The sequence below is a fragment of the Silurus meridionalis genome, chromosome 4, assembly GCF_014805685.1.
Source record: "Silurus meridionalis isolate SWU-2019-XX chromosome 4, ASM1480568v1, whole genome shotgun sequence".
NCBI classification, from domain to species: Eukaryota; Metazoa; Chordata; class Actinopteri; order Siluriformes; family Siluridae; genus Silurus; species Silurus meridionalis.
In genome coordinates, this window is record NC_060887.1 from 19000242 (window position 1) to 19026681 (window position 26440).

At 37.7% G+C, this 26440-nt stretch overlaps 1 protein-coding gene across 3 annotated transcripts; it reads left to right on the forward strand.

The window, feature by feature from the left end:
- Positions 1 to 1830: 1830 nt before the first annotated feature.
- lmna (lamin A) lies at positions 1831 to 25581 on the forward strand. Of its 3 annotated transcripts, none has more exons than XM_046846716.1 (14): positions 1831 to 1908; positions 4654 to 4815; positions 5615 to 6002; positions 17200 to 17356; positions 17613 to 17738; positions 17930 to 18100; positions 18211 to 18336; positions 20497 to 20717; positions 20827 to 21118; positions 21458 to 21565; positions 22299 to 22418; positions 22509 to 22568; positions 22996 to 23226; positions 23638 to 25581. In XM_046846716.1, the coding sequence occupies exons 3-14, from the start codon at positions 5656 to 5658 to the stop codon at positions 23671 to 23673; spliced, it is 1995 nt and encodes a 664-aa protein (XP_046702672.1). In that variant the 5' UTR covers positions 1831 to 1908; positions 4654 to 4815; positions 5615 to 5655; the 3' UTR covers positions 23674 to 25581. The 3 variants fall into 3 exon arrangements, with proteins under 3 accessions (XP_046702672.1, XP_046702673.1, XP_046702674.1); XM_046846717.1 differs by having other exon boundaries at positions 1872 to 1921; XM_046846718.1 differs by lacking the exon at positions 1831 to 1908 and adding an exon at positions 2669 to 2840.
- Positions 25582 to 26440: the final 859 nt, after the last annotated feature.

Genomic DNA, 26440 nt, shown 5'->3' on the forward strand with positions numbered 1-26440 from the left:
AACTGGATATGTTCTCAAAGTGAGCCATAAACTATCCTACAAATCAGATATCTAGATATGCCTCGAACTCAAACTCTTTTCAAAGCCACATGATAGAGCTGCTCCCCAACCTGGGTACATTTATGTGAGGGTACTCATGATCATCCTCCGATCACTTCTTATGTAAAATGTTTCATAAAATGACACTCTGAATAATCGGAATGTGAATACCGAGATTTGTCAGACGTTAAGGATGAATAGCAACAAGTTTGGTTTATTTACGATGCAAAGGATCGTGGCCCCAGCATACTTTTTTTGGCCACACTGCCACCTGCCATTCACCCATATTTATCCATCCATTCCATGTACAGTAAATACAAAACCATGTACCTTAATGTTTTAAAAGGTTGATGAATTAATGTATTGCTGCTAAACCTACACATTTTACAGATATGAAAATCAGTTTCTAGAAGAACAGCATGTTCTACAGCATTAGAAATTGCATTAATTTGTATAGCAGACCATCTGAAATAATCTAATCCAAAACATTGTGTATCCATCTGCATTTTGCTTGTACAGACTGTAATTATTCTAAGCTTTATTTACCAGTGGAACAGCTTGGATGTTTAAACAGGCCCACTCTTTTGTTCCCAGCACTGAATGAATAGGAAGTGTTTGACAAAGTGGCTTTGGATTTCAGCAAAGAGCACAGCACAGCTGCTGTCACTGTTTATATTATAGTAATATCAATTAAAGGCACAGTGTTCGTGTAGTATACATTTCTATACATGTTTATTTCCATTTATATAATTATTATTTTTTAAAATGTGTTTATTTTGTTGCTTAACACTTGTTTGCCAGTAGTTGATCTTTTTAATGAAATGCTGTAGAAGTACACAAATTTTTCACTTGAGCAAAAGCATAAATATATTATTATTATTATTATTATTATTATTGTTGTTGTTGTTGTTACTGTATTTTTGTTTGTTTGAAAGACATATGAGTTACCAATTTTAAAATAATATCTCAAATAAAAAGTCATATACCAATTAGACTATTTATTTGAGTAAGTATGGCCCTTTCCATATAAAGCATTGTGCTGAAAAGTATGCAATCAACATGTCTATGCAGGTCCTATACAGGTTACTTAGGAAATACTGGCTTTTGGACCACCCAAGCGGTGTCCATATACATATTTCATTTGGCTCCATATTAAACCCACGTGGCTTCAAATGGGTCCATTATTCTGTTTTCTTTGAGAGCCCATGCCCATCTAGAAACCACTCTGCTAAAAAAAAAAATCACAGATCACAGAAAGTGTTTTCTGAATAAAAAACCATCAGCTGTTCATACTTAAAACCACGAGCAAATGGTTTCCATTATGTAGTGTGTTTATGTACATCATTATATTATTATTATTATCAAACCATTGTAGAAACTTATTGGAATCGGGATACTAAATAGGTGTGCAGTGGATTCCAATATGTTGCCAAAGGTGTTCTACTGGTCCTCAGTGGTATTCCCTAGATACAACAAGCCACCAGTAGAATTGCCAACAGGACCATTACAGTTTCCATTAAAACCATTGCAAATTTTGGGAGGGTTTGTATTGTTTTTTCTCTCAAAGCAACAAACCTAATTGTTTTCAATTCTGATCATTGCTGATTAGGAATCATTGGCTACAGGTAACGTTTTGGGAAGTTTAGGTGAATAGGGGAATCTATGGAAATCTGAATATTCTATGTCGAGAAGAAAAACAGATTGATAACAGGTTCAGACTTCGATTTTGTCCCTGATCCTACATTTTCCTTTGTTGTAGTGTTTTTAATGTCCACTAGAGGGAAGAGAAGAGCATTTGTGTCACACTCGGTTGATAGGAGCGAGGAGGAATGCTGCAGCTTACACACTCTCAAACTTTACCACATTTAGGTACGATATTCCCGTGAGTTCATGCATTTTATTTTCCAGACGCTTCAATGTGTATTTCATAAGACCAAATTCGGGTTTGTACCGTCAGTTGTTTTTTTTTTTTGTACTTGAATTGCGAAAGTATCTGGAAAGATTTTCATTCCTGCTCCATGACTCAGCTGTTCGTCCATATATAATGTAACCTTGCGCAAATACAACGTTTCTAGTGTTCTAGAGAAATCAGACTTTAAACTCCTGCATGACTCAACCGGCCCAGGGAAAGTCTCATGTTCGTGTTAATGATTTCTTCTTATTATATTGAAGACGTGTGTGTGTGTGTGTGTGTGTGTGTGTGTGTGTGTGTGTGTGTGTGTGTTTGTGTTTGTGTTTGTAGTTGTGCTAAACTCTGCAGCCCCAGGCTGTGATTTATTAGAAAACATTATTTAAAATGAACAGGATTTTTGGCAGGTCAACCCCCCAGCATATTGTTTCATTCTGCATTAACATTTTATATAAAAAAAAGAAAAATCCCAAGACACATTCGTCTATTTAGAAATATTATGCATAGCTATAATAGTGTACATTTGTTAGATGGTGTTTTTTTGTTATTCTCATAAGAAGGTAGTGATTATATACTATTCTGAGGTCACATGGGGAACTTGCTTGCATAGATGCATTTGTTTAATAAAAGAAACAATCCAACAATCTTCAACCAAAAGTTATGTGTAGATATCACTGTTCACTTCTGTGCAGACTTTCAGTGTCAAACTTTGAAGTAGCAGAGACTACAAACATTGGACTCAAGGATGCAGCATGCAGTGCAGCTTAATCGATGTAGCTATGTCGAATGTTTGGCTTGACTAGTAAGAGATGCAAGATGACACGCTTGTTGGTGCTGATGCTGGAATTATCATGGAAGCTGATCTGTTTGAGCCAAGTATACAAATAAGGAGGTAAGAGAGCCTGACGGATTAAAGGATGGAAGCACTGACGCATTGATTTCATTAGATAGAGCTGAAGCGAGTCACCTTAATCAGCTGGTACTGAAACAGAATTGTGGGCAAAGCAGGAAGCTGTTGATTGGATAAACATTTTGATGAATTCTGATGGAAACTTAACTACAGAATAAATCGTGGACACCATTGAAGTTCATCTTAATTTTAACGATTCATTTTCAAGTTGTTCATTGGTGGATAAGTCGTTTAAACATATGATTATTTCTGGTAATTGGCTTCTGAAGTCTCTATAAGGTGCTTTTCCACTATTCAGGTGATGATTGTTGTCTGAGAATGGTCTTCAGTGTGCTCTAAGTCAGATGATGATTCACCCTGAAAGAGTCCTCAGCCTTGTGTAGTAGAGAATGCAGTGGGTGCAGACATGCCTGGAGGAACAACGACCCTGCTGTAGAACAGAGATGTGTGTGTAATAATGGTAGGCATGACCTGAGAATCATAGGGGAATTATTCACTACTCCTTACCATGGTGGTGAGCCTTTAAAAAACAAACTGTTAAACTTTAAGGTTGATTGAATACAATAGCAGATTACACCATAATTTTCAGTGCTGTCATTCAACGAGAGGAATGCTTTCTGAAGCTTGGCTCCACCTACCTTAGCTTGTGCCAGTTTACTGGAGCCAATCCACCCATTGGCATGGTTAGTGGAAATGGGAGGAAACTAAGAACTTGCACAGACATAGGAACAACATGGAAAGTTCTACACAGACAGTAATCCCAGCTCAGGTTTGAATCAGTAACCCATTTCACCACTATGCTGCCTTTATCTTTGGTACTCACAAAGAAAGTCTGGTGATTTCCTGGCTAAAAGATATTCAGTGCATCACCATTTGGACTTTTAATGCAGGGAATACACCTAACTGTGCCATGGTTAGAAACTCTACTGCAGAGTTTTTCTGTTAATTCATCCTCTGATTCTCGTTGCAGGAACTGATAACTCTGATCCCCAGTTCAAGAGCCTTCAGATACAAACGAGTGTTTGCTTCATGAGCACTGCCTTTTTTGGCTGAGAAATTAACGCTCAATGGCTGACTAAAAATCATTGTCACTTTGTCTGCATCATATTGTCAGTTAAAAGCCAAGTGTGTGAAGGGGATTGGAGAGGAGCAGAATATTTCAGTTAGGTGCAAGTCAGAGTTAAAAATACTGGTTTGCTACACAATCCATGTACCCTCCCAGACTTCTGTCAGTTTTCTTCTGTTTACAGACCTGATTGGACAGTTCATTTTTAGGAAGCCACCCCTCTGCAATAAATATTGTGTTCACAAGTGGCCTGCCTGGGAATTACTTTATATACTGGATGGTTTGTGTCTTGTATCTACATCTTCATTATTTTGAACGGATATATAGCAGATGGGGTTTTTTAGTATGTTTTTATATGGATTTTATGGAAAGTCTTTATTTGTGCGTGTATATTTGGACGATCAGCGATTATACTGTATATTGCAGGCTTGCCTAAGGTGGACTGAAGAATAATTTTGTGTGCAAAGGACTAAAAGGGATTTTTTTCAACTTGTAGAACTTTCACTTTCATAATAGGATTATTATTATTATTATTATTATTATTATTATTATAGAAACTAACCAAAACAACTAAATGAGACCTGAAGAACTGGGCCGAGGAGAAATAATGAGAGGAAGAGGGAGAGAGAAAATGCTAGATAGAAAACGGCAAGGATCTGCTCTCCTTCATGGTGCCGCCCTCCCTTTTCCAGTCCCACCTACTTTCCCTCTCTCATTTTTTCCTGTTAGGGAAGGGCTGAAAGGCAGCGAGCCAAGGCCAGAGACTGAGTGAAAAAGGCAGTCCAGACACTTTGAAACTCCTTCACTACAGAGAGAAGTAGCAGCTACAGCAAGCTTCCACAAACTCTCTGATCTCCAAGAGCATTGCTCTGCAAGACTTCCCTCGATCAGGTAAAAACATGTAACAATTATTTCAAAGCTATGTTTGCTTATAAAATAGGAATGCTTTTTAAGTATTTTAGTGTGTGTAAGATGGATTTTTTCCCCCCTTTGCCCTTCTGAGGGTGCTTTCCCTATCTAGCATGAACATTTTCTGGGATGGTGGGTGTGGTGGGGGAGTGTCTAATTGCTTTAAGGACTTTCTCAGTGTTTGTCCAATGAAGTAAAATGGACTGAAAATGAAACTATTTCGCTTTTCTCACAGTTGTCTTTGCTTTATAATGAACTTAATGTCATAATATTCTATTAAATGCTATGCTGGTAAATGTTTGTGCACGTTTGAAGTTTGCTTAGAAATTAGTTTGAACTTGCGTGTGAAGTTGTTTCATGTTTGTGACTGATGTAACAGTTAAGAAGTTGTTTTAGATTTACACATAAGTTTTTGTAAATGGGTGTGGTACAGAGTGGCAGGGATGGGCAGAGCAGGGAGGTAGTGAAACATATGGAGCAGTTAATGACTGAATCTTGGTCATGAATTAATCTCAGAACAGCAATCGGCCACATTGATGAATACGCAATAAGCTTAGTCTATGACTAAATAGAAATTGTGATTCACTATTCACAATTCTTTTTAAAGTCTTTTTTAAGCATAATTCGAGTAATCCTGTCTGGAAAAACAGATCTATTTATTTATTTTTGGCTTCCACAGAGCTGTGTTGGAGTAGACGTAAAATGTTGTTGCACTCGTCCATCATCCAATCAGTTCTAAAGTACAATTCTACCCCACTTCACTCTTCTTTTCTCCACACAGTTTTACTGCTCTAGTCTTCGGAACCCTTCTCAAGGCCAGTAATGGAGAGTCCAGCTCAGAAGCGAACAACCCGTGGTGGGGCATCCAGCATGCCCTCGCCCACGCGTATTACTCGCCTGCAGGAGAAAGAGGACCTGTGCAACTTGAACGACCGTCTAGCAGTGTACATCGATAAGGTGCGCTCTCTGGAGGTTGAAAATGCAGGCCTGCGACTGCGCATCACGGAGTCGGAGACGGAGATCAGCCGGGAGCTGAGCGGCATGAAGGCAGCATACGAGAATGAGCTGGCGGATGCTCGCAAAACTCTCGACTCGGTGGCCAAGGAGAGAGCCCGGCTGCAGCTAGAGCTCAGCAAGATCCGTGAGGACTACAAGGAGCTAAAAGCCAGGTATTAATACATGCAACAGATACTCTCCAACTGTGAAGTCTGCAGTCTTTGGCTTCTTGGATGGCTATAATTCTAAGTTAGATTAGAATTGTATTAATCATTTATCTTGCTACAAACTCAGAAAGCTTTATAGATTGTCATCTACCAACTTTAGTTGTCATTTATTTATTTATTTATTTATTTATTTATTTATTTATTTATTCTCTTAATTTATGTTTAGCACTGATCTAACAGATTCCATGTTTACCTGAGTTAATGTTTTTCTATGCTTTGAAGTCTGTACATTCATTGCATCTATTATTACTACCTTGGCCATTGTGATTAATTTAACATTATGAGCAAGTAGACTAGTTCACAGAGCAACCCACATTCCCCTGCTTTTTCTGCTCTGTAGTCTCCTTTCAGACACGAAAATGTAAATAGGAATTCCCTAAAGCAGGAATTCTGTACCCAGACACAGTGCCTTCAGCGCTTTACCTAGACTAATCCTGATTTCTACACCTCAGCATTTTTCACCATTCATGTTTTACACGCACATGATTACTATATCTTAACATGTAAGTTGTTAGAGAAGGTTGCAGAGGTAAAGATATATATTCTTAATCCCCAAGGGGAAATATGTACGAGCTGCCCACCCTGCAAAGCTTTGAGTCATTTGCAAACACACATTCCAGCAGCAGAGTTGTAATGTCAGGTCGAAAGGTATGTTGTCTAGCAACCTCGAGCAGTATGGCAATAACGAATTTAGATGCAATGTCTTGCCGCGCCCTGTCGTGGTTACCCGAATGTGCTAATTCTTTTTCATTTGAATAACGTATTAAATAATTGAACCAACTTGAGTGATCTGCTGTGCGGGTAGCTGTTAACACTGTTGGGCTTTAAGCGCTGTTTTATTTGCATTACATTTTGTTTATCAGGGAGTGCATTGTTCTACAGTTGGGTAATGTTGATGTTCTTGTTGCACTACTCCTTATATTTGACCTTCTTTGATAAGAGTTATCAAGTCCAGTACTGGAATAATGATTAACGCCTTTTTTGCATCAATGCCAAGCCTTAAGAAGCTTTTATAGATTTTTGGTGGTCACAGTTTGTGACTGGTTAAATGGGATCAAGGCAAGGGACTGGAATATTTGTGTTGTGATTTGCATACTCTTTCCTCCCTTTCGCCTTAGAAACAGCTAAGCTCTGATATATTTACTTGCTGTGTAAATATTATAAATGCTGACGCCTCCTGAAAGAAATGGCAAAACCAACGTGGATCATATACTGTCATGGCAACTAGATTAGATTAGGGAAACACTAGGAGCCATATGACAATTCATTTATTAACTGCCAGCATCGTTACTTGCAGAGTTTGTTCTGCTTTCACTGATGTTAGATGTGTTGTATGTTAGATGTGTAAACTAGGCGTGGCCCACTCTGTGTGTGTGTGTGTATATATATATATATATATATATATATATATATATATATATATATATATAATTACACACACACACACACACACACGCACATAGTGGTCCCCTGGAACCAAAAATCCGTGAATTTTGGTCTGACCCACGCAGCCCCTATGTTACCTTAGTGAATTCATTTAGACATTGTCACTTTATAAACGTAATGGTGTACAGTATTTGACCAAATACATAGTTTTAAAATGTTATTTCTAACATTCCTGAGCATTCGGTTCTTTTAAATAATCCGTAACTTGCTGTTAGGTTCCGAATGAGAACCCTCAAATTGTCCGAGCCGCGAGTTCCGAACCACGAATCATCGGGGGTTCTCTCTCTCTGTGTGTGTGTGTGTGTGTGTGTGTGTGTGTGTGTGTGTGTGTGTGTGTGTGTATATATATATATATATATATATATATATATATATATATATATATATATATATATATATATATATAAACACATTTTATTTTTATTTTTTACAGGGCTGTCAAAATTAAAGTGTTATTCATTTTTACGTCACCAATTTTTATCCGCATGCATTTCTGTTTGACCATTTTTATAAGAGAAAATATATAAAAGAGGCAACAATTAAACCTTCAAAACAACACATTTATTCACAACGTCCTTCTTTAATCATAAAAATAATAAACTACACCTTACCAAACTAACTATTTTTAATAACTAAGCATTTGTTTTACTGATCCGGCAAGTCTCAAATCAAGCACCAAAATCCGCCATGTTGCACACATCCGACAATTAAAAATGTACGTGTGGAAACATAGCAATTTAAATTATAATTATAATAAAGCAGAACACCATAATTACTTTTAAACATTTAGAATAATATTTTGTCTTCATGCTCTATGTTGATTATTGGGTTTTACTAATAATAAACATCCATGCTTATGTTGATGAAGTATTTATTTAAAGTTAAATGTAGAACAGAAAAATTTGTAAATAAGTTGCGATTAAGATTATACAGCAGTGCTTATTTCTTATGATAAGGTTAGTCTTTGAGATATGGACACAAGCGGACACAATGCATCGTTGCCCAGAGTAACTGTGACGCATGTTCCGGTAAGCTTTCCTCAATCAGTTATCCCGTGATGCTGATTTACGCTCAGCTCCTTCACCTTCTCTTTCAGTAGCTGCTGCTGTTTGGGAGTGTTTGGTTGCCGTGGTAATGCTGCAACCATACCACGGGTGTGTGAGTTGGCGCTGACTGGAATGAGCTCTGACTCATCAGCCTTTTTGTGGCTATAAGGAAAGCAGACTGTCTCAGAATGAGATCCCAGTACACGAAACCTCTCACCTAAATGAGTAAAGGGGCTGTTTTTTTGGGTTAAAAACTGAATGTCAAAAGGGGAGTACTAATAATCAATGATAAAATACAATGAAATATTTAATACACTGTGTTTTTAAATGTGGACATTTTATTAGGATAATGTTCTTGCTTTTATCTTTTATTTTCTGTGTGTGTGTGTGTGTGTGTGTGTGTGTGTGTGTGTGTGTGTGTGTGTGTGTGTGTAAATGTAAATTGTTCACAAATGGTATTAAATGTATCAAATCTACACTTTGACGCACTGATTGGCCTGTATAATGTGATTGACATATATACCCATATATACTGATTTGTAGAGCATTATAAAAGACACAGTATTTTATTACATTTGTTACATTTATCATTTTTGTTTGTGCAGTAGTATTGTTCATTTTAAGGCTAGATGCATAAAAAAAATGCATATAATTAAAAACTATAAAACAATGTATATGAAAATTAATAATCAGGCTGATTCAGTGCTTGGTAAACATGTGGGAACCCCCCTGGAGACACAGTGTCATTTTCAGATACCCTCGCTGAGATCAGTTTACACTGACTTTCTTTGTAACTCTGGCCTTGTGAAGTAGCAAGTCATGAACACATGGCCTGAAATAGATGAATGACACGTCTATATGTGCCCACTGTTGCACTACCCCACACCAGACATGAGCATATGCCTTCCCTGATTATTAGCAAACAGTGGGCCCTATGTTTTGGTGGTGTGCACCATAAGTGTGAGGAGAGAGATAGAGACAGGTGCTGTTAATGAGTCAGTTTTAACCTGTGGTTATCAGAATAGGCTCTTTTGTAGCCTGATGTATTTAAACCAATGCTAACCACATGGCAGATGAGTGAAAGGATGGCAGATGTGCGTTTATAATTTAGGGGGTAAAATCAGCACTGGCTTACTTTGACCTAGCTGCTAGTAAAGAACATGCTAGCACAACAATGTATAGTGAGTGATGCTGTGTGTTTTGCCTTTAAATATCATTTTACTGTTAAATTAAATACAAATAAAATGTAGGCTACTACATTAAATACCTTTTGCATGGCTGTGGAATTATAATACTTTACTTGGAACCAGCACAAAAAAAAAAACAAACAAAAAAAAACATCAAACATGCTAATGCAGGCTAAACATGCAGATCAAAACATTAGGTTATATTGACATGAAACTGGGTCAGTAGGAAGTACTACCTCTCGCTACTCAGTAAACGGAGACAATCCCTATCAGCCTAATAGTGCCACTAAAGCATGTTGTCACATGTGGAATGAACCATAACCCATTGAGTGTATTTTTATGTGTAATGTATGTTTGCCACAAAATCGTAAAAAATTGGTGGTCGACTTGTAGTGAAGAAAAATTTAGGCATTTTGACAATATGGCCAGCACATGCCATGGAATTCTGTTGCCAAGCATTTTTGTTGCACAGACAAATGGCCAAACTTTTCATTGTGTTTGATAGTTTAGATTTCAAATGTTGCGCATGGGTGTGGTTGTGCTGCTTGATATGGGCTCGCACCTTTTTGGCTCAAACAAATGTTGGCATTGTTTTTGGGAGCTCACAATTAAACCAAATCCATCCAGCAACATGAACAGACAAGTATCTCAGTTCCTCACAGTTGCCTTGGTATTTATCAAAGTCTGCGATACCTGAGGCGGTTTATACTTTATCCTTAAACAAAGCTTTTTTTTTTTTTTTTTTTTTTTTTTTTTTGAGGAAAAATTTCATGTGCATCATATTTATAAACATTACTTGTCATCTTATTACATGTACCTATAGCAGTATTTCCTCTGTATATGTCTGAAAGGGGCTGCAATGTTTAGCTATAATTTTATGAACTATTTATGAACACTGAAATGAAACTGAAGCGTTTTAAGTTTCAGGCAGTTGGCATATCAGTGGGAACATGCATGTGTAATAACACTTATCACATTTTCCTGTTTACTATTTACTATTTTCTACTGTTTCCTGGATCGTTACATATTTAACTAAATAATGCTGTCTTTGCTATATACAGTATATTTACAGTAGTGAAAAACAGTCACATTTAGTATTAACTTGTATAAAATATATTTATAATCAAATTAAGACATTATCCATTTGTTCAAAATTATCTGTACATGGATACAATTGGAACAAACATTTTTATTTATAACCTCTTAGAATGACACATTCCTGTGAATGCAGCTTTGAACGCAACTCTGTGGTGCTTAGCTCAGGACACCATGGCCTAAAAAGGACACAGCGATGACTGTGGCTCACTCCCCGTTCACTTCACATGCTTTCTTAACTCTTAAAACTTTAAGGCCGCTTGATCACATGATGCTTGTGGTGAGATCGGGCTGGAGGCTGGGTGAATCTAAAAATGAGTATAGGAATGGATTTGAATAAAGTCGTATCTATTTTCAATTCTTTATGTCTGTCTTTTCTTTTAAGGGTATGTGGTTGCACCCTCGAGCTAGCTGCTGGTTCAACAACATTATCATGATCTGAGCTCACCTGTCACAATGTTCACAGGTTGTGTAAGGTGAGACCGAGAGTCAGTCTTATATGCTCAGAATAGTTGTGTGATTACGCTTTCCTGTAAAACCTTCAATTCACTCTTTTGTTTTTGCCAATCTTTGGTTCTTCAGGCTCCACTGAGGTGCATTCTGTGCTCACTCTTGTAAAGCTAAAGTCTAAGTTTCTCATGAATCTGCAATGGAAACCAGATGGGTTTTAAGAACCATACAAAGACATTTTGTGTGGTAAAAGTTGAATGATTTTAGCTGTCTATAGTGCTGGTCTAACTTGCCACTCGTACTGGAAAGTTTGTGCAGGCTTTAAGCCTGTGTGTGTGTGTGTGTGTGTGTGTGTGTGTGTGTGTGTGTGTGTGTGTGTGTGTGTGTGTGTGTGTGTGTGTGAGTTGAGTGGATCAGAGTTTCCATGGCTTTTGTAAACTATAAATGGCCAAGCAGCTATGAGTCAGTCACTCAGTATTATTAAAAAAAAAGAGATTTTGGTCCAGAATATTCTCTCTCACACACATGTGCGTGCGTGCGTGCGCGCACACACACACACACACTTATATACATTTACAAATAAAGCATGGTTCCCATTTAATTGCGGTTGAAATGAGGGGAACTCTCGAATGACTCACTCAATCAGTTATATAACTTCCATTCACTTTCCTGCTCAAAAAAATCAACCAACAAAATCTGCTTCCACTTTTCTAGCAGTTTCTATGGAAAGATGCGTGTTGAGAATTGATATTTGAATTTTAATTAGTTCTGCTTGTATCAGTTATACATGATGTACATTTTACTGCTTCTACATTAATTCTAATTTGTCATTGGTAATAATCTGAATTGAGAGGTAATGAGTAGAATAAGAACCTTCAAACCACACATTAATGTAATGTATAATGTAGGTGAGCTGCAGTGAGGATTGGAAAGAAGTCCTGGCCACAAACATTGGAGAGTATGACCGTAGTTTGTGTGTGAATGGATTCTCATGTGGCCGTGCCATGAGGCTTGTTGTGTGAGAGGAGGCTTGCTCCCCCCAACCCCCACCACAACCACACACACACACACACACACACACACACACACACACACACACACACACACACACACACACAGAGAGAGACAAACACAGAGACAGAGCTGCCATCCAACTCTAAACTCGAGCCAGCTGTGTGAAGTTCTTTGTTGAGCAGAACTGAGTGGATGTAAAATCTGCTTGTATTATGGGTTTGTGTAGAAACCCTTTGATTTATTATGAAATAACAGACTATACTACATAAGATGTGGTCTTGCTATAGTTGGTGGACTCAAGGAGAGAGTGAGTCACCGGTATCTGGAACAGTGTGCAACTACTAAAGTGCCACGCTGGCTACTTCTACTCTAAACATCTACAAATTACCACTGCAGATCATTGTAACAGTTTGTTCATTACATACTGTGTATACTTGTGTACTTTTTTTTTTACAAGCTCTCAGTAATTTTTCAGCTTGTGTTGACGTGTTAATCAAATTATGCAAATTATTACTATTTGTCTGACTCTGCCAAGGGGTAAAGGCATTTGTTGGTGCAAGAGGGAAGAATGTTTGTGATTTGGTGGTGAAAATTTCAGTTCAGCATACAGTACACACCCTTAAATCTACACCAGAATAGTGTGCACACATCATATGCTTAACACTCTTCTTAATGTTATAATACCTGTTTTTTCTTCATTGACCTAAAAATTGAAGAGACGAATAATCTTGCTGCAGAAAGTCGTGTGTTTCTGATTTATCCTTGCTATCTAAAGGGTGTGTCTGAGGTTATGGTAAATAGTCTCTGTCATTTCATATATATATATATATATATATATATATATATATATATATATATATATATATATATATATATATATATATATTTTTACATTTAATGAAGTGATGAAGTTTCCGGAAGCATTTTAAAACTTCACTATTCTGTGTTCATCTAAGTTGCATTATCCTGTAGATCTCTGGCATTGCACTGTCAGTGATGTGTAGCCCAATCTTCCATTTCACCCTGATTTCAGGTTGTCTCGGAGCAAGCATTCCTTTGCCTTGATTCAAACGGTTTTCTTGTGAAATTTACTACATTAAGACAGTATGTCCCTAGTATCTGATTACAAAGATTTCCCTAAATGCATTGAATATTTGAACCTGATATATCAGAGTATATCCAGCATCTTTTTGCTATATCAGTCTTTTTATTTTGTATATATTTCCCAGATTTATGTAACATTCTGGAAACTCCTCTCAGTTCCTACCTCCTAGTTTATATAGATAAGGTCATGCTTGTGACTTGTGCAGCTGCTATTTCCAGACTGTTTATATGAAGACCTTTTCCTTTTTCAACAATAATCCAAAGAATATAACCCTCTGTTTTTGAGTCAGAGATGTCCTTTGGTAAGAAGGGAAGTGTTTAGGTCCACTGGGAGCAAGCAGGCCCCTTAATTAAAACTGGACTGTTTATATAATGACTCACACATGGCACCACCCAACACTGGAACACGGGCAAACACAAGGAATGAGAAGTGAGCTACGTCAGTTATGTTTAGTTTAACTGTAGTGTTGATGCAGACACTTGAAATAACCGTGCAATGAAAAGTGCCGAAATCTCCTTACTTTTAAGTTTGCAAACAAACAAGTCATATTAGTATCCTGCTTCTGCTTCCTGCATATTTTGAAGAATGGATGCAGACATGTGTGAAATCATTTGTGCGTTACTATAGGCGGTGTGAATTTTGACAGCAGCAGAAGGGCAGTGTGTGCAATAAATGCTGGTTAAAGAAAAGAATGACAGGAATGCAGGTACTAAGAGAAAACGGGATGTCACGCATGCACAGGTGTATCTGTATCTGTGTGTTTTTTTTTGTTGCTTGTGCTAAGCTCTATAACTTGTAGTGTGTTTGCGTGGCAGTTTGTGATGGTGTTTGAAGGTGTGTATGCGTGTGTGTGTGTATAGGGGTGGCCTTTTATGGGAAATGACATTGTTTTTATAACATGACTTGTCTAGTCCACTTCCTAACTTATCTGGATTAGCTGGAATTTTTACACAACTCTTCTGACACTTCTGGGTTTTTTGGTTCTTAGATTGCTAAAGGTTTCTACTTGGAATCCCTTATGATAGGGGTGCCTCCAGGGGAACACACCCATTCACCTAATTCCTGAACGAGTCTGAGGAATAGTGTGTGTTTTGAGGTTTTGTGGGAAGTGTGTATTTGCTCGCAGTGGTTGGCAGTAGTTGGTTAAAGACTATTTTAGTCCATAGCAACGGTAGTGTTTGGGGAAAGCCCAGTCCCAGTGTTCTTGAAGATATTGTAGCCAGGATTTCCATGATCGGTACTCAGTCAAATCCCTCCTGGCATCAGCATTTAACAGGAAAGCTTTGAGAATGTGTTTATTGTGAGGGCCATTTAATCACAGACCTGAATTAAGATATTAATGCCATTGGGACACATTCCTGTTTCTCACACACTCATAAACACACAACAAACCCCCCCCCCCCCCCCCTCTCTCTCTCTCTTTCTCTCTTTCTAGAGGCTTTCACATTTTTGCTTCTCTCTGTTTGCTTTCATTATGCCCTGTGATGTTTCCTTTGTGATAATAAATGGCCACAGCTTGTTCTTCCTGCCATGTTCTCTTCATGTACAAGCTAATGATACTGTCTGTACATTAGAAATTAGAATACCACAATACATTTAATACCCATTTTTTTGTTCTGCTTTTTCACTTCTGTTTATTTTTTTCTCCCAGCCCAATTGTCTTTTTTAATCTATTCAATATGGTCCTGAGATTGTGATAGTTAATGCAATATTAAACTCCAAGCTCAACCCAGTGTGTTCTTCTAGGGCCAACATTTAATAGTAGCAAACACAGAAAAGAGGAGGAGTATTTACACAGCAGCAGGGCTTTTATGGTTTTCTCTGGAACTAGGAAATGGCTTTATAGGCAGCTTTTTCTTTATTTTTACAAAGACAATAGGTGGACCTGATCCAAGGATTATACTGTGGCAGTGATCTTTTAAAAAAAAAAAAAAAAAAGATATGTAGCATGATAAGCAGATATACATTGGGGAAAATGTTCATCTAAACAATTTGCAGACCCTAATAATAAAATTATATTATGTAACGGGGAATTTCTGCTTTTGTTTGAAGATGTTCTATGCAAATTCCTGGCTAACAAACTTTAAACCTGAAGCTTGCATGCAGCAAGATATGTTTTAAAAGACACTGAGCAGCATTGTCAAACAAACAGAGTGCAGAGATCTTTCCTTGACTTCCAGTCTAAGCCCCCCCAAAAAAGAAAAGCAAAGAATTAGGTTCACAGTGCTGCTCTTTATCATCACATAAGTCATCACTTTTAAAAACATTTAGCCTGGTATAATGAGAACAAAACTCAAATCTGTCAGCAGGGGAGCAAGTTGTACTCTTTACTGCGCTTTTGTTTCTTTAGACCACCAAAAGTAAGTCTCAGCCTGCATTGCGTGTTTCCAAATGCAATCCAAGTTCCTAATGGATTTTGATCAAAAGAAAATGCTGGAATATCCACAACACACTACAACCAAACTCCACCTAGTCATAACATCATGGTTTTATTTATTTATTTTCTACTTTTATCTTCGTTTTTTTTTTTTTTTGCTTCTTTTTTTTTGTTGGCTTGCTTTTTTTGTGGCTGCCTGGGGGGGGTGCAGTGTAGCTGTGGCTCAGTAGTGGTTGGGAAGGTGTTGGGTCATTTCTTGATGACAAATAGAAGAGCTCAGATTATTTTAATTATCACCATGAAGTCACCCAGCACCTCCTTACCATGCCATGTAGAAATCTATAATATGTAAGATTACAACTATTGATAGAACCATAGTCACAATTAAATGAAGCACTTGGAGTATATTTGCATGCTGGTCATAAGATTATTGTGTCTGCAATTTAGATTTCTGTGCAAATATTTATGTATCTTTGTGAATGAACAGAGGAGATGAAAAGGCAGGGAGATAGAGGTTTGTCTTCTGGAAAACATCTCAGTTCAGCTGGTTATCTTTAGTGACAGTGGGGCCAAATCCTGTGGGGGCTGTAACATTTCATGTCAGCATCACACTGGCTCTTTCTCTGGTTCTTTTCCTAATTCAATCCCATGCTGGCACTAAATTGCCCTCCTCCAGTCAGCAATTCTTTTCCCAATCTGTTTACTAAGCTGGTTTGCCTCTATTATGGGTTGCATTTGTGTTGTGTTTTGTTGGTGTTTATCCAAAGTTTAATAAGTGGCCTGGCAGTAAAACCCATATGGTGTTGCGTTTTAACTGGCTGTTAATAATATGGCAAGGGCAGTTAAGGTCATGTTTTATAGTTTTTTTGTTTTTTGTTTTTTTTTTTTTTTGTTTTTTTTACAAGGTTCAGACTCTATGCTGAAGTTAACCATTTAAAATCACAAAAAAAGGTAGGTCTGCAAACTCTTATGGAAAATAGTCCTACAAGCTCATGTGTTTTGTCATACTTGAGTGTTCGAGATCGGCTCATCTATCGGAGACGAATTTTAATGCTCATATTTTACCCTGTGCCAGCTAAAATTGCTAGGTTTCTGGAGCGATTGCCATCTATCCACTGTCATTTGTGATATTTTTATACATGTAACAAGCCTACTGAGCTCCACTGAGGGTTCATTTATAAGTAGGGCTATGTGAAAAAATTGAATGTGTGACAGAAACAGAATAAAACGTTAAGAACAACAAAAACAAGCACAATATACTACAAACAAGGTTAGAAATCAATTGGATTTCTGATTGCTATATTATATAACAGTTCTCAATTACCATCGAAGTGATACAATAGTAAAGTACAGTTAACATTTTTTTTCATTGGTTTCTTCTGTGCATAAACTTTCCTCTTGTCTTGCTTATGTGTGTCTGTAGGAACAGTAAGAAAGAGGCTGAACTGGAGTCGGCTCTGGCCAGGCTGAAGGATCTGGAAGCTCTCCTCAACTCCAAGGATGCTTCTCTCACCACAGCCCTGGGAGAGAAGAGGACTCTGGAGACTGAAGTCAGGGATCTGAAGTCTCAGTTAGCCAAGGTAGACATACTATATACTAGATGGTTATCTTGTAGTCTACTTGTATCAGTTGATAAATGTTGGCTGTAGTTGAGAACAAAATTCTTGAAAAGACTCTCTGGTCTTTTGAGTGTATTTTAGAACAATGATTTATTCACACAGGCTTGGATTAATAGAATATATTGCATTGTCTAAGTTTTTCTCGTGGTTTCTAATGGTCATATTCCTCCCTTCACTTGAAACAGTAAAAATCTGAAAACATTGTGTTTATTTGTAGTTGGAAGGCAGTCTGAATGATGCTAAGAAGCAGCTGCAGGATGAGATGCTGAGGAGGGTGGATGCAGAGAACCGCATCCAGACTTTGAAAGAGGAGCTGGAGTTCCAGAAGAACATCTATGCTGAGGTTAGTGCTCTATAATCATTATTGTGTCTAAAGATCTCCACTGTAAAGCTGTAGTGAGTGTGGAAAGCACCTTTTTTTTTTAATCCCCTATAAGCTAACAGGTGAACAGACAATATAGAGCTATTTAATAGCGCACCCAATCATAATTCATGCACAGAATGTTTCTAATATGAGGTCCTTTGGTGTTGCAGGAGCTGCGCGAGTCGAAGCGTAGGCATGAGTCACGCGTGGTGGAGATTGACAGCGGTAGACCGCAAGACTTTGAGAGCAAGCTAGCTGAGGCTCTGATTGAACTTCGTGGCCAGCACGAGGATCAGGTCCGCATATACAAGGAGGAGATTGAGAAGACCTTCAATGCCAAGGTAGCCTAATCTGGCTGTGGTTGTTCTTATTCCACAGATTCTTCTTCAGAAGAGTTAAATGCAGACTCAGTCCAAATTCTATGCCATTAACAGTTGGTTTTGTCCTCTAGCTGGAGAATGCGCGTCAGTCTGCCGATAGGAACAGTCACCTAGTTGGAGCAGCTCATGAGGAACTGCAGCAGACACGTGTGAGGATGGAGAGCATGTCTGCTCAGCTGTCCCAGCTCCAAAAGCAGGTGAGTAATCATTACAGATTAGCAATAAAATAAAAACAAGTACAAGGTCAAGAGTTTCAGTTTATTGAATAGACATGGCTGTTCCAGCGAAGTATGTTGTATAAACAGATTTATTGCACACACCTATTTGCTTATCCAAATTATATTTTATAAAACTTTAGATTTATGAAAACCTACACCCTCTAAAATACAACATCATCTAGATTGGCCAAGCACTGCAAACATCTAAATCTTACTGATTAAAACAAAATTGTATACACAATACTAAATGTTTTTGATAGATTAACCAGTTTTCAGGATTAATAATCCTGCAAACCAATGACGACATTACTTGACTGTTTCGCATAAATCTTTTGACATATTCACAATTCGTTCAAATAACCAGTATCACTGTACTGCAATCCATACTATACTCTATACTCTATTTATATACTTATAGAGCTTATAGACAAATATACTGTTGTCCAACAAAATAAATACATAATAAACTAATACATAAACACACATTTTTTTTTTTTTTTTTTTGCAAATACAGTGGAACCCGGTTAGATTGATGGCCTAGGGGGTCGCCAAAAAGCAACGAGATAACCGATGATCGAGATAAACGAAAATCAATATGGCGGCAATATATTAACGTGCTTGAAATTTCTTTATGTACATGATGTGCGTTAATAAATGAGAATGTGCATGCACGTGTTTTTGAAGGTTTTTACACAACAGCGTTGCGCGATTTGTTTGATGAAGGCATGCTATAAAAATACATACAGTACATGTTTATCTGTCAGGAATCCACCTGCCACGCCCCTTCGCCCCTTCAGCGTGTCAGGTGCTTTCTCGCCGCTTTCGAAGCTCCGGCTTCAATCGCGCACATATGGTGCTCGTTTAGCATCATCACCAGCTCCTATTTAAACTTCCACACTCTCACTGTCCGTTATTGTTGGTATATGTTGGTTCACGGCGGTCGTTGTTATCGCTCATGTGTATCCCGCACGTGCCTTCCACCGGCACTCTCTCAACAGCTGCTCTTTTCTTCCCAAAGCGCACCGCGGATTCCCCCTGATCCTGCCGGTGTTCATTCTATGCTTTTGCTGCTCATCCCACGTTCCGCGCCGCCAAGCGCGGCTTTTGCCTCCCGTTCATCGCATAACATTTAACAACAAAAGGCATATGTGCACTAACTAACAGCAGAGATTCACCAGTATACAATACAACACCTGTAGCAGCTGTAAGACGTGATTTTTCCGCCACTTCCGCGAGTTCTTCTGCGGCTCCACCGAGATAACCGACGTTAAATGGCAAATTTTTCCCCCCTTGTGCCAGAGATATCAGGGTTCGGCGACATAAAAAAAGTCGACATAACCGATAAAAAATGCTTAGAAAAAGTGAGAATTTGGCGGTTCCATTTCAAAAATGTCGACTTAATAGGGTTGTCGAGATAACCGAGGGCGCGATAACCGGGTTCCACTGTAGTTTGTTTTGCTGAAAATGTTGAATTTGTTAAGCCTGTTGTTTGTAAGTTTATGACCTTCAGGAAAAATATCCAGTCTATACTCTGATTTTAATGGCTTGAAGATTCTTAATTACTTCCCTCTTTTTATCTTTTTGTTCTGTGTTATGTTTGCACAATGTACTGGTTACCCAGTTAATTTCACAAGATTTGCATTTATTTGTATACATCTTTTTAAAGAATTTTTAGAGTAACGGAAGAGGAGACTCATTGATGTTTGATTCACTGGTTTTCTGTGTGCTGCCAGTGTTTTTCCAAATGGTCACAGAAGCACTTTCTCTGCACTCTAGTATGGCTCAGTATTCAATAGTATCAATAGAGTTTTTTTTATTCAGGTTTGTCCCATTATTAAGTCAGTCATGATCCAGAGACCACTCTCTGTAGCTCAATGGCACCACCAACTGGCTTTTGGAGACAAATTAACAGGCCATTCAGTTTAAAAAATTTTAACCAACATATTTGGGGGAAGGGGTGAGCACTGAGATCCGGCCTTATAGATCCGTATGATGTTGGGAATTGTATAAGATATATTCATTCCTGCATCAATTTGTCATATGTATTAGCTGGCTGCCCGGGAGGCTAAAGTGAGTGAGCTGGAAGAGGGAATTGCATATGATATATTCATTCTTATATCAATTTGTCATGTGTATTAGCTGGCTGCCCGGGAGGCTAAAGTGCGTGAGCTGGAAGAGTCTCTGTCTCGCGAGAGAGATCTCATGCGCCGTCGGTTGGAGGAGAAGGAGAAGGAAATGGCAGACATGCGCCACCGCATGCAGCAGCAGCTGGATGAATACCAGGAGCTGCTGGACATCAAGCTGGCTCTGGACATGGAGATCAGTGCTTACCGGAAACTGCTAGAAGGAGAAGAAGAGAGGTAAGAAACAAACAATGGATGTGATGAATATTAACATGCTGAAAATTGTCATAGAACTCAGCTGAGTGCAACCAGTGGGTCTTTTTACTAACCACACTTTTTCCTGTAGGCTGCGTCTCTCTCCAAGTCCTCCTCCTGGTCGTGTGATATCCGTCACTCGTACCTCAGGCTCTGGCGCACACACTCAAACCCGCATGGCTCAGAGCAGCACTACTCGCACTTCATCTGGAAGCGCTAAAAAACGGCGCCTAAATGACACAGACAGTGAGGCGTCCAGCGTGACTGGTGGAACAGTGACACGCACTCGCATTTCCCAGCAGGCATCAGCCAGTGGCCGAGTCACTGTGGATGAGGTGGATCTAGAGGGCAAATATGTCCGTCTCAACAACAAGTCTGATCAGGTAAGAGGGAAATAACATTTAAAGTCCCCAGGATAATGTCCACAGTAATATGATGCAAGACGAATTCACACTAATAATTAAAAACATTAAAAAAAAGGTTATAATATGTAGTTCCAAAGTTCTATTAATAAATGTATGTTTATTTGAAATATACTTTTAGTATATTTACTTTGACTTAATTTGGGTTGTTATAAATTAAATAAAGCCTATTACATAGGAACTTCTACACTTGGAACTCGCTATATAAATCTTTTATATCGTCATAGTATACTTTTATTGTTAAATTTCACTCACACTGTTCTATAATCTGTTCTACTGTTTCTGTTTTCCTCTTCTCAGGACCAGCTTTTGGGCCACTGGCAGGTGAAGAGACAAGTGGGCTCTGGTACTCCAATCATTTTCAAGTTCCCACCTAAATTCACCCTCAAAGCAGGACAGACCGTTACAGTGAGTTAATCACACACTTCACAATAGTAGTGAATTCTCAGTGGTGTCAAAAAGTCACCAAGTGTAAATCAAGTCTTGCGTATTATATGCTGGGTTTTCATTTTCACAATCAAGTTTGTAAGCACAGTAATATGTAAAAAAAACCTGAACTATATACAGTATTTACATTTTTTACTCTCTCTCTCTCTCTCTCTCTCTCTCTCGATCAATTGAGTACTGGTATAAGTTAAACACCTGTGGGTTTGTTTAAAGGGTGCCCATTCTGTTGTTAGATATACTGTATGTGATTCTATGAAAGTTAGCTAAGACTTTCATACGTTTATGGTGTTGGCATACAAAAACCTTCAGCGCTCTGTTATATATATTTCACTGAAACTAAGAGGCTTGTACTTGTTCTCACATTACTGTGCCTCTGTATCAAGGCCTATAAAGACATGGTATGACAAAGTTGGTGTTAAAGGACTTAACTAAGTCTCACAGAATCTTGACCTCAATGCTACTGAACACCGTTTGTGTTCATAGGCTTCCTCAATAATGCTCCTGTGGCTGAAAAGGAGAAATCTTTACAGTAAGACTTAAAACTCTGGACTGTGTTGAGGCTATTACATCAGCACAGGGGAAGGAACAACTGCATATTAATGCATATTAATGCCATTAATGGGATGTTCAACAACAAAGTGTCTTCTCAAGTAAATTGTTCTCACACTGTCTCTGTTTGTCTCTGTGTTGACAGATCTGGGCCTCAGGAGCTGGGGGGACCCACAGTCCTCCTTCTGACCTGGTATGGAAGGGTCAGAACTCCTGGGGAAGTGGAGATCTCTTCCAGACTACCCTGGTCAACTCAAGTGGAGAGGTGCGGCATGAACCACTCCCCTCGACATCTTGGACTTAATTTACTTTAGAACATTTTCCAAAATTTTGCTCATTTTAATTCTTTCTCTAGGAGATGGCAATGCGGAAAGTGACACGCACACTGTTCCAGGAAGATGATGATGAGGAAATGGTATGTATTCTTTGACATTAGCATTTTTCTTTTTTTTTTATCCTAAACCTTATACAATTGGACTAGGGTTGAAACGAATTCTTGAGCAACTCGAGTAATTATAATACAAAAAGCTTTGTTTAGTTCATTTAACTACACACAGAGCACTGTGTTTCCCCACGGACCAATATTACTGATGCATCACCTGTTAAACTCTGGGCTGCTCTGAGGTCTCATTTATAAATTGCAATAAAAAAAAAAGGCTTATGCATGTTTCCAGCCCTGTTTTATGCATTAATGTATTTTTTTTAGCAAATTAATTTTTTTTATGAAACAGTGACACATCTATATAGCTCTATATGAATCTTCAAAGCATCCTCATAGCCTTTTTAAATTATCATGAACAACTTTAAAATGTTTCTCTTTTGTGACTGTTTAACTCGTGTAGGCTGCTCATAGTACATGTGGAGATGGAGAGTATAACCTGCGTAGCCGCACAGTGATCTGTGGTTCATGTGGTCAGCCATCAGACAAGGCTGCAGGCACCTGTGTGTCAGCGAGCTCTGGGGTCTCTAGCGCCTCTCGCTCTTACACTAGTGGAGGAGGAGGGGGACTTCCTGAAGGCCTGGTCTCCCACTCCCACTCCCACTTTATATTTGGCAATGACAAACCCAGACAGGTACAGTATGAACAGTACCCTCACAGAGTACATATCGCTATTATATAAAGCAGTAAATGAATAAATAATTCAATGTAATATTTACATAAAATTGTTCATTTTATTTTAAAATAAAAAAAATTTGGAAAAATGTGTAAATATTATTTTTGAAAAATTCTCATCAGAGAAAAATGCTAATTATATGGTTACACTTACTTGACATTATTATTTAGTTTAGTTTTATGCTTTGTTTACCTTTAATACTGTTTTAAAATCAATAATATAATTGTAATAATATAATATATAATAACATTAAAAAATCATTTTGAATTGTCTATTTAAAAACACCCTTATATTTATTATGAATTTGGCTATTATACTAGAGTAGCTTTTACTGTAGTATTAAAATTCTCTTTCTATTTTTTCCCACAGGGTGGTCCTAAACCTGAAAACTGCTCCATCATGTAGATGCAGAAACAACCATGTTGTCTGCTCAGTTCAGCAAGATCAGTTATATGTACAAACTGGGCGACTTGATTTCTAACTTGGTCATCTATATTTTTTTTATTTTTCATACTTTATATACGTAATTCATGTTTTGTATGTAATAATCTGCAGGTTAGATGAAATGCTTTTGTCTGGCAGACTGCTTGCATGCAGCTTGGGTGCTATAAGGGGTTTGTATATAAAGTACTATATGCTAGTTTTTGCATGTGGGCTATGCAGTGGCTTTCCTTTAGAGATGTTCATGGAGAGAGAGGTAGGCACATCAATTCACACTTATCTAGAGAACAGGATCCTGTCTTCAGCTGTCTTATAAAATGCTGTCACAACACAACACGCACATCTTAACACTCTTGTCAGCATCTTTATTTCCATAGGATCAGGGGTGTCTTTGAATATACTGTACTGTAAAGCTATTTTTGCATATTTTTGTTCCAATTTTTCGCAAATGGATTCATAATCCAGAAGTGCGCAGCAAAGTGTTAAACGCTAACTCAGATTTTGGAAAGGCAGGACGCACAGTCTTGCATGAAAGATTAACAGGATCATGGCACATTATTTAAGAAGCTTTTTGTATGGCATATAGTTTGAATTTATATGAATGTAGTCTTAAAGATTCGTGTGTCAGTGTTCTACTTTTCTGCCTATTATGCAAAGGCAGTGGACAGTGTTGGAATCAGAGACAAATATTAGCTACATGTTGGTTCCTTTTTTATGTTGTCATACAAGACATACGAAATATGTCCTTTATATTTTTTTGAGCTTTTGAGAATTGAAAGTCTATGCAATTTTCCATTATCAACTGTAGATAATACATGTAGGTAACAAGGTGGTTAAGAATATAGAACAATTTAAAACTATTTTCTAAGATGTAACAGTCATTATAACTTAAAAAAAAAAGGTCTGGAGAACAAGAAATGTGTAAAAGTAATTGTGTACATTTGTGTACATTGGAGGGCTGAATTTTGTATTGAATGCCAAAGAGTTAAAATGGGAATAGTCTCTAGTCTGAGATTTCGTATATTTATGAGGACAGTGAAACATTTAAATTGAATTGCAATGTATAAAAGGTGTGTATGAGTGTTGATTTTTTTGTATACTCAGTGTTGGACAGCTGAAAGTGTTGACTGTTGTTGTTGTCACTCCTCTCTTTTCAAGCAGCTATTAGTTAGACGGCAGGCGTCCACTCCTCCAACTCTGTGTAGCCTTCACTTACTAGAGTTGGGCTTTGGTCTTGGAAAACATTCCTTACTGGCATGTTAGCTGACGTTCATAAAGCTTTATGAATTCATGGAGACATGTATATACAGTGTGTGAACATTTGGAGAGCTGGATAGGACATGCCCCCATTCTAAGATGCTTAAATAACTTCTCTGTATCTCAGAAGGTGGTGGACAGGACACTAGCTTGCAAAATTAGTGGACGCTTTTCCCTTTTCATGTTATGCTTAAATGCTAATGCTAAAATGATGTGGGTTTTGGTCAGGCAGTGGAACATTTGTCAATTATTTTCTTTTTTTTTGGAATTGAGTTAAATTGAATTTTTCTGATGAAAATTAAATATATATAGATTTATTAATTAATGCCTGACCATCAGTCATTAATGTTAACAAGTTTAATAATTTATGGGGTGGAATAATGTAATTATTATAATTTTTTTTATGTTATGAAAAAACTTCCCCATTTCCCCTCATGTTCTTGAACAGAGTGTATTCTGTAATTGGCAACAAAGGTTTTCCCCCCATTTTCTGCTTTTTCTGCTTTTTTATATATATATATTTTTGTTCTGCATATAAAGGTGATTATTGATGTTTATTGTGTAGGCATAAATAGTGCCTTGAATTCTTTCATTAAAAAAAAATACTATTTCGCACTCTTGGATGTTTTAGGTCATTATTTAAAATGTGTGAAAATATAAAGGCTTGTCTGAAAACACAAAAGCAGTCCAATAGCACTTTATAGTGAATTAAAATAAAATGTATTTCATGTGTGAAAGTAGGTGTTAAGATTAAACTTGCTGAGGAAGCAGAATTATAGACATTTTCTGTACATAAAGTATACAGTTAACAAATGTGCACTCATATTGAGCGAGACCAGATCTCAGGTTTCCTCGTGCTCTCTGTTAGGAGTACAGGCAGTGTCCACCAGGTTGCAGTGTTGTGTTTCTGCAAGAAGTTATTAAAACTAGGACACTTATCAATCCTATGCACGCTTTTTGGTGCAGCAGTGCAACTGTCTAAGCAGAGTGGACCTGTGTACTCATTTATGGCAGTGTTGTGGTTTGTGTTGATCTGTGATATTACACTACTATGCCTCAGTAAGCATATATATAGAAATAATATATAATTATTATTATTTGTTTTTAGAAAGGTTTTGTGTAAATGTGCATGGGACAGATCATATCACAAGCATTTAATTCCAGGATATGTATGTATCGTTAAGCACTTTTCAACTTAACAAAAATATGTTTGCCTTCTTTTTTTATATAAACCTTGGAAGGCTGAAAAACTTGAAGTAATGAACAAGGGAGGTGATTGATTTTAATACTTGTGGCAGATGTTTTCCAGAATAACTGATCCAAGACAAAGGAAAAAATATTTTCTTGATCCACAAATCAAATAGCTTATCAGTGACAGAGAGTGCATAAAGGACATTTTCTTGGGTATTTTAGAGCAGTGGTCCCCAAACTTTTTTGCTTCACGGACCGGATTAATGTCGGACAATATTTTCAC

What these genes read in the sequence shown, in the direction of transcription:
- lmna (XM_046846716.1), top strand. Translation starts at nt 5,656, where the DNA reads ATGGAGAGTCCAGCTCAGAAGCGAACAACCCGTGGTGGGGCATCCAGC. An exon ending in TGGTCAACTCAAGTGGAGAG is followed by an intron (nt 22,419 to 22,508) that starts GTGCGGCATGAA and finishes TTCTTTCTCTAG; the next exon opens with GAGATGGCAATGCGGAAAGT. An exon ending in AAGATGATGATGAGGAAATG is followed by an intron (nt 22,569 to 22,995) that starts GTATGTATTCTT and finishes TAACTCGTGTAG; the next exon opens with GCTGCTCATAGTACATGTGG.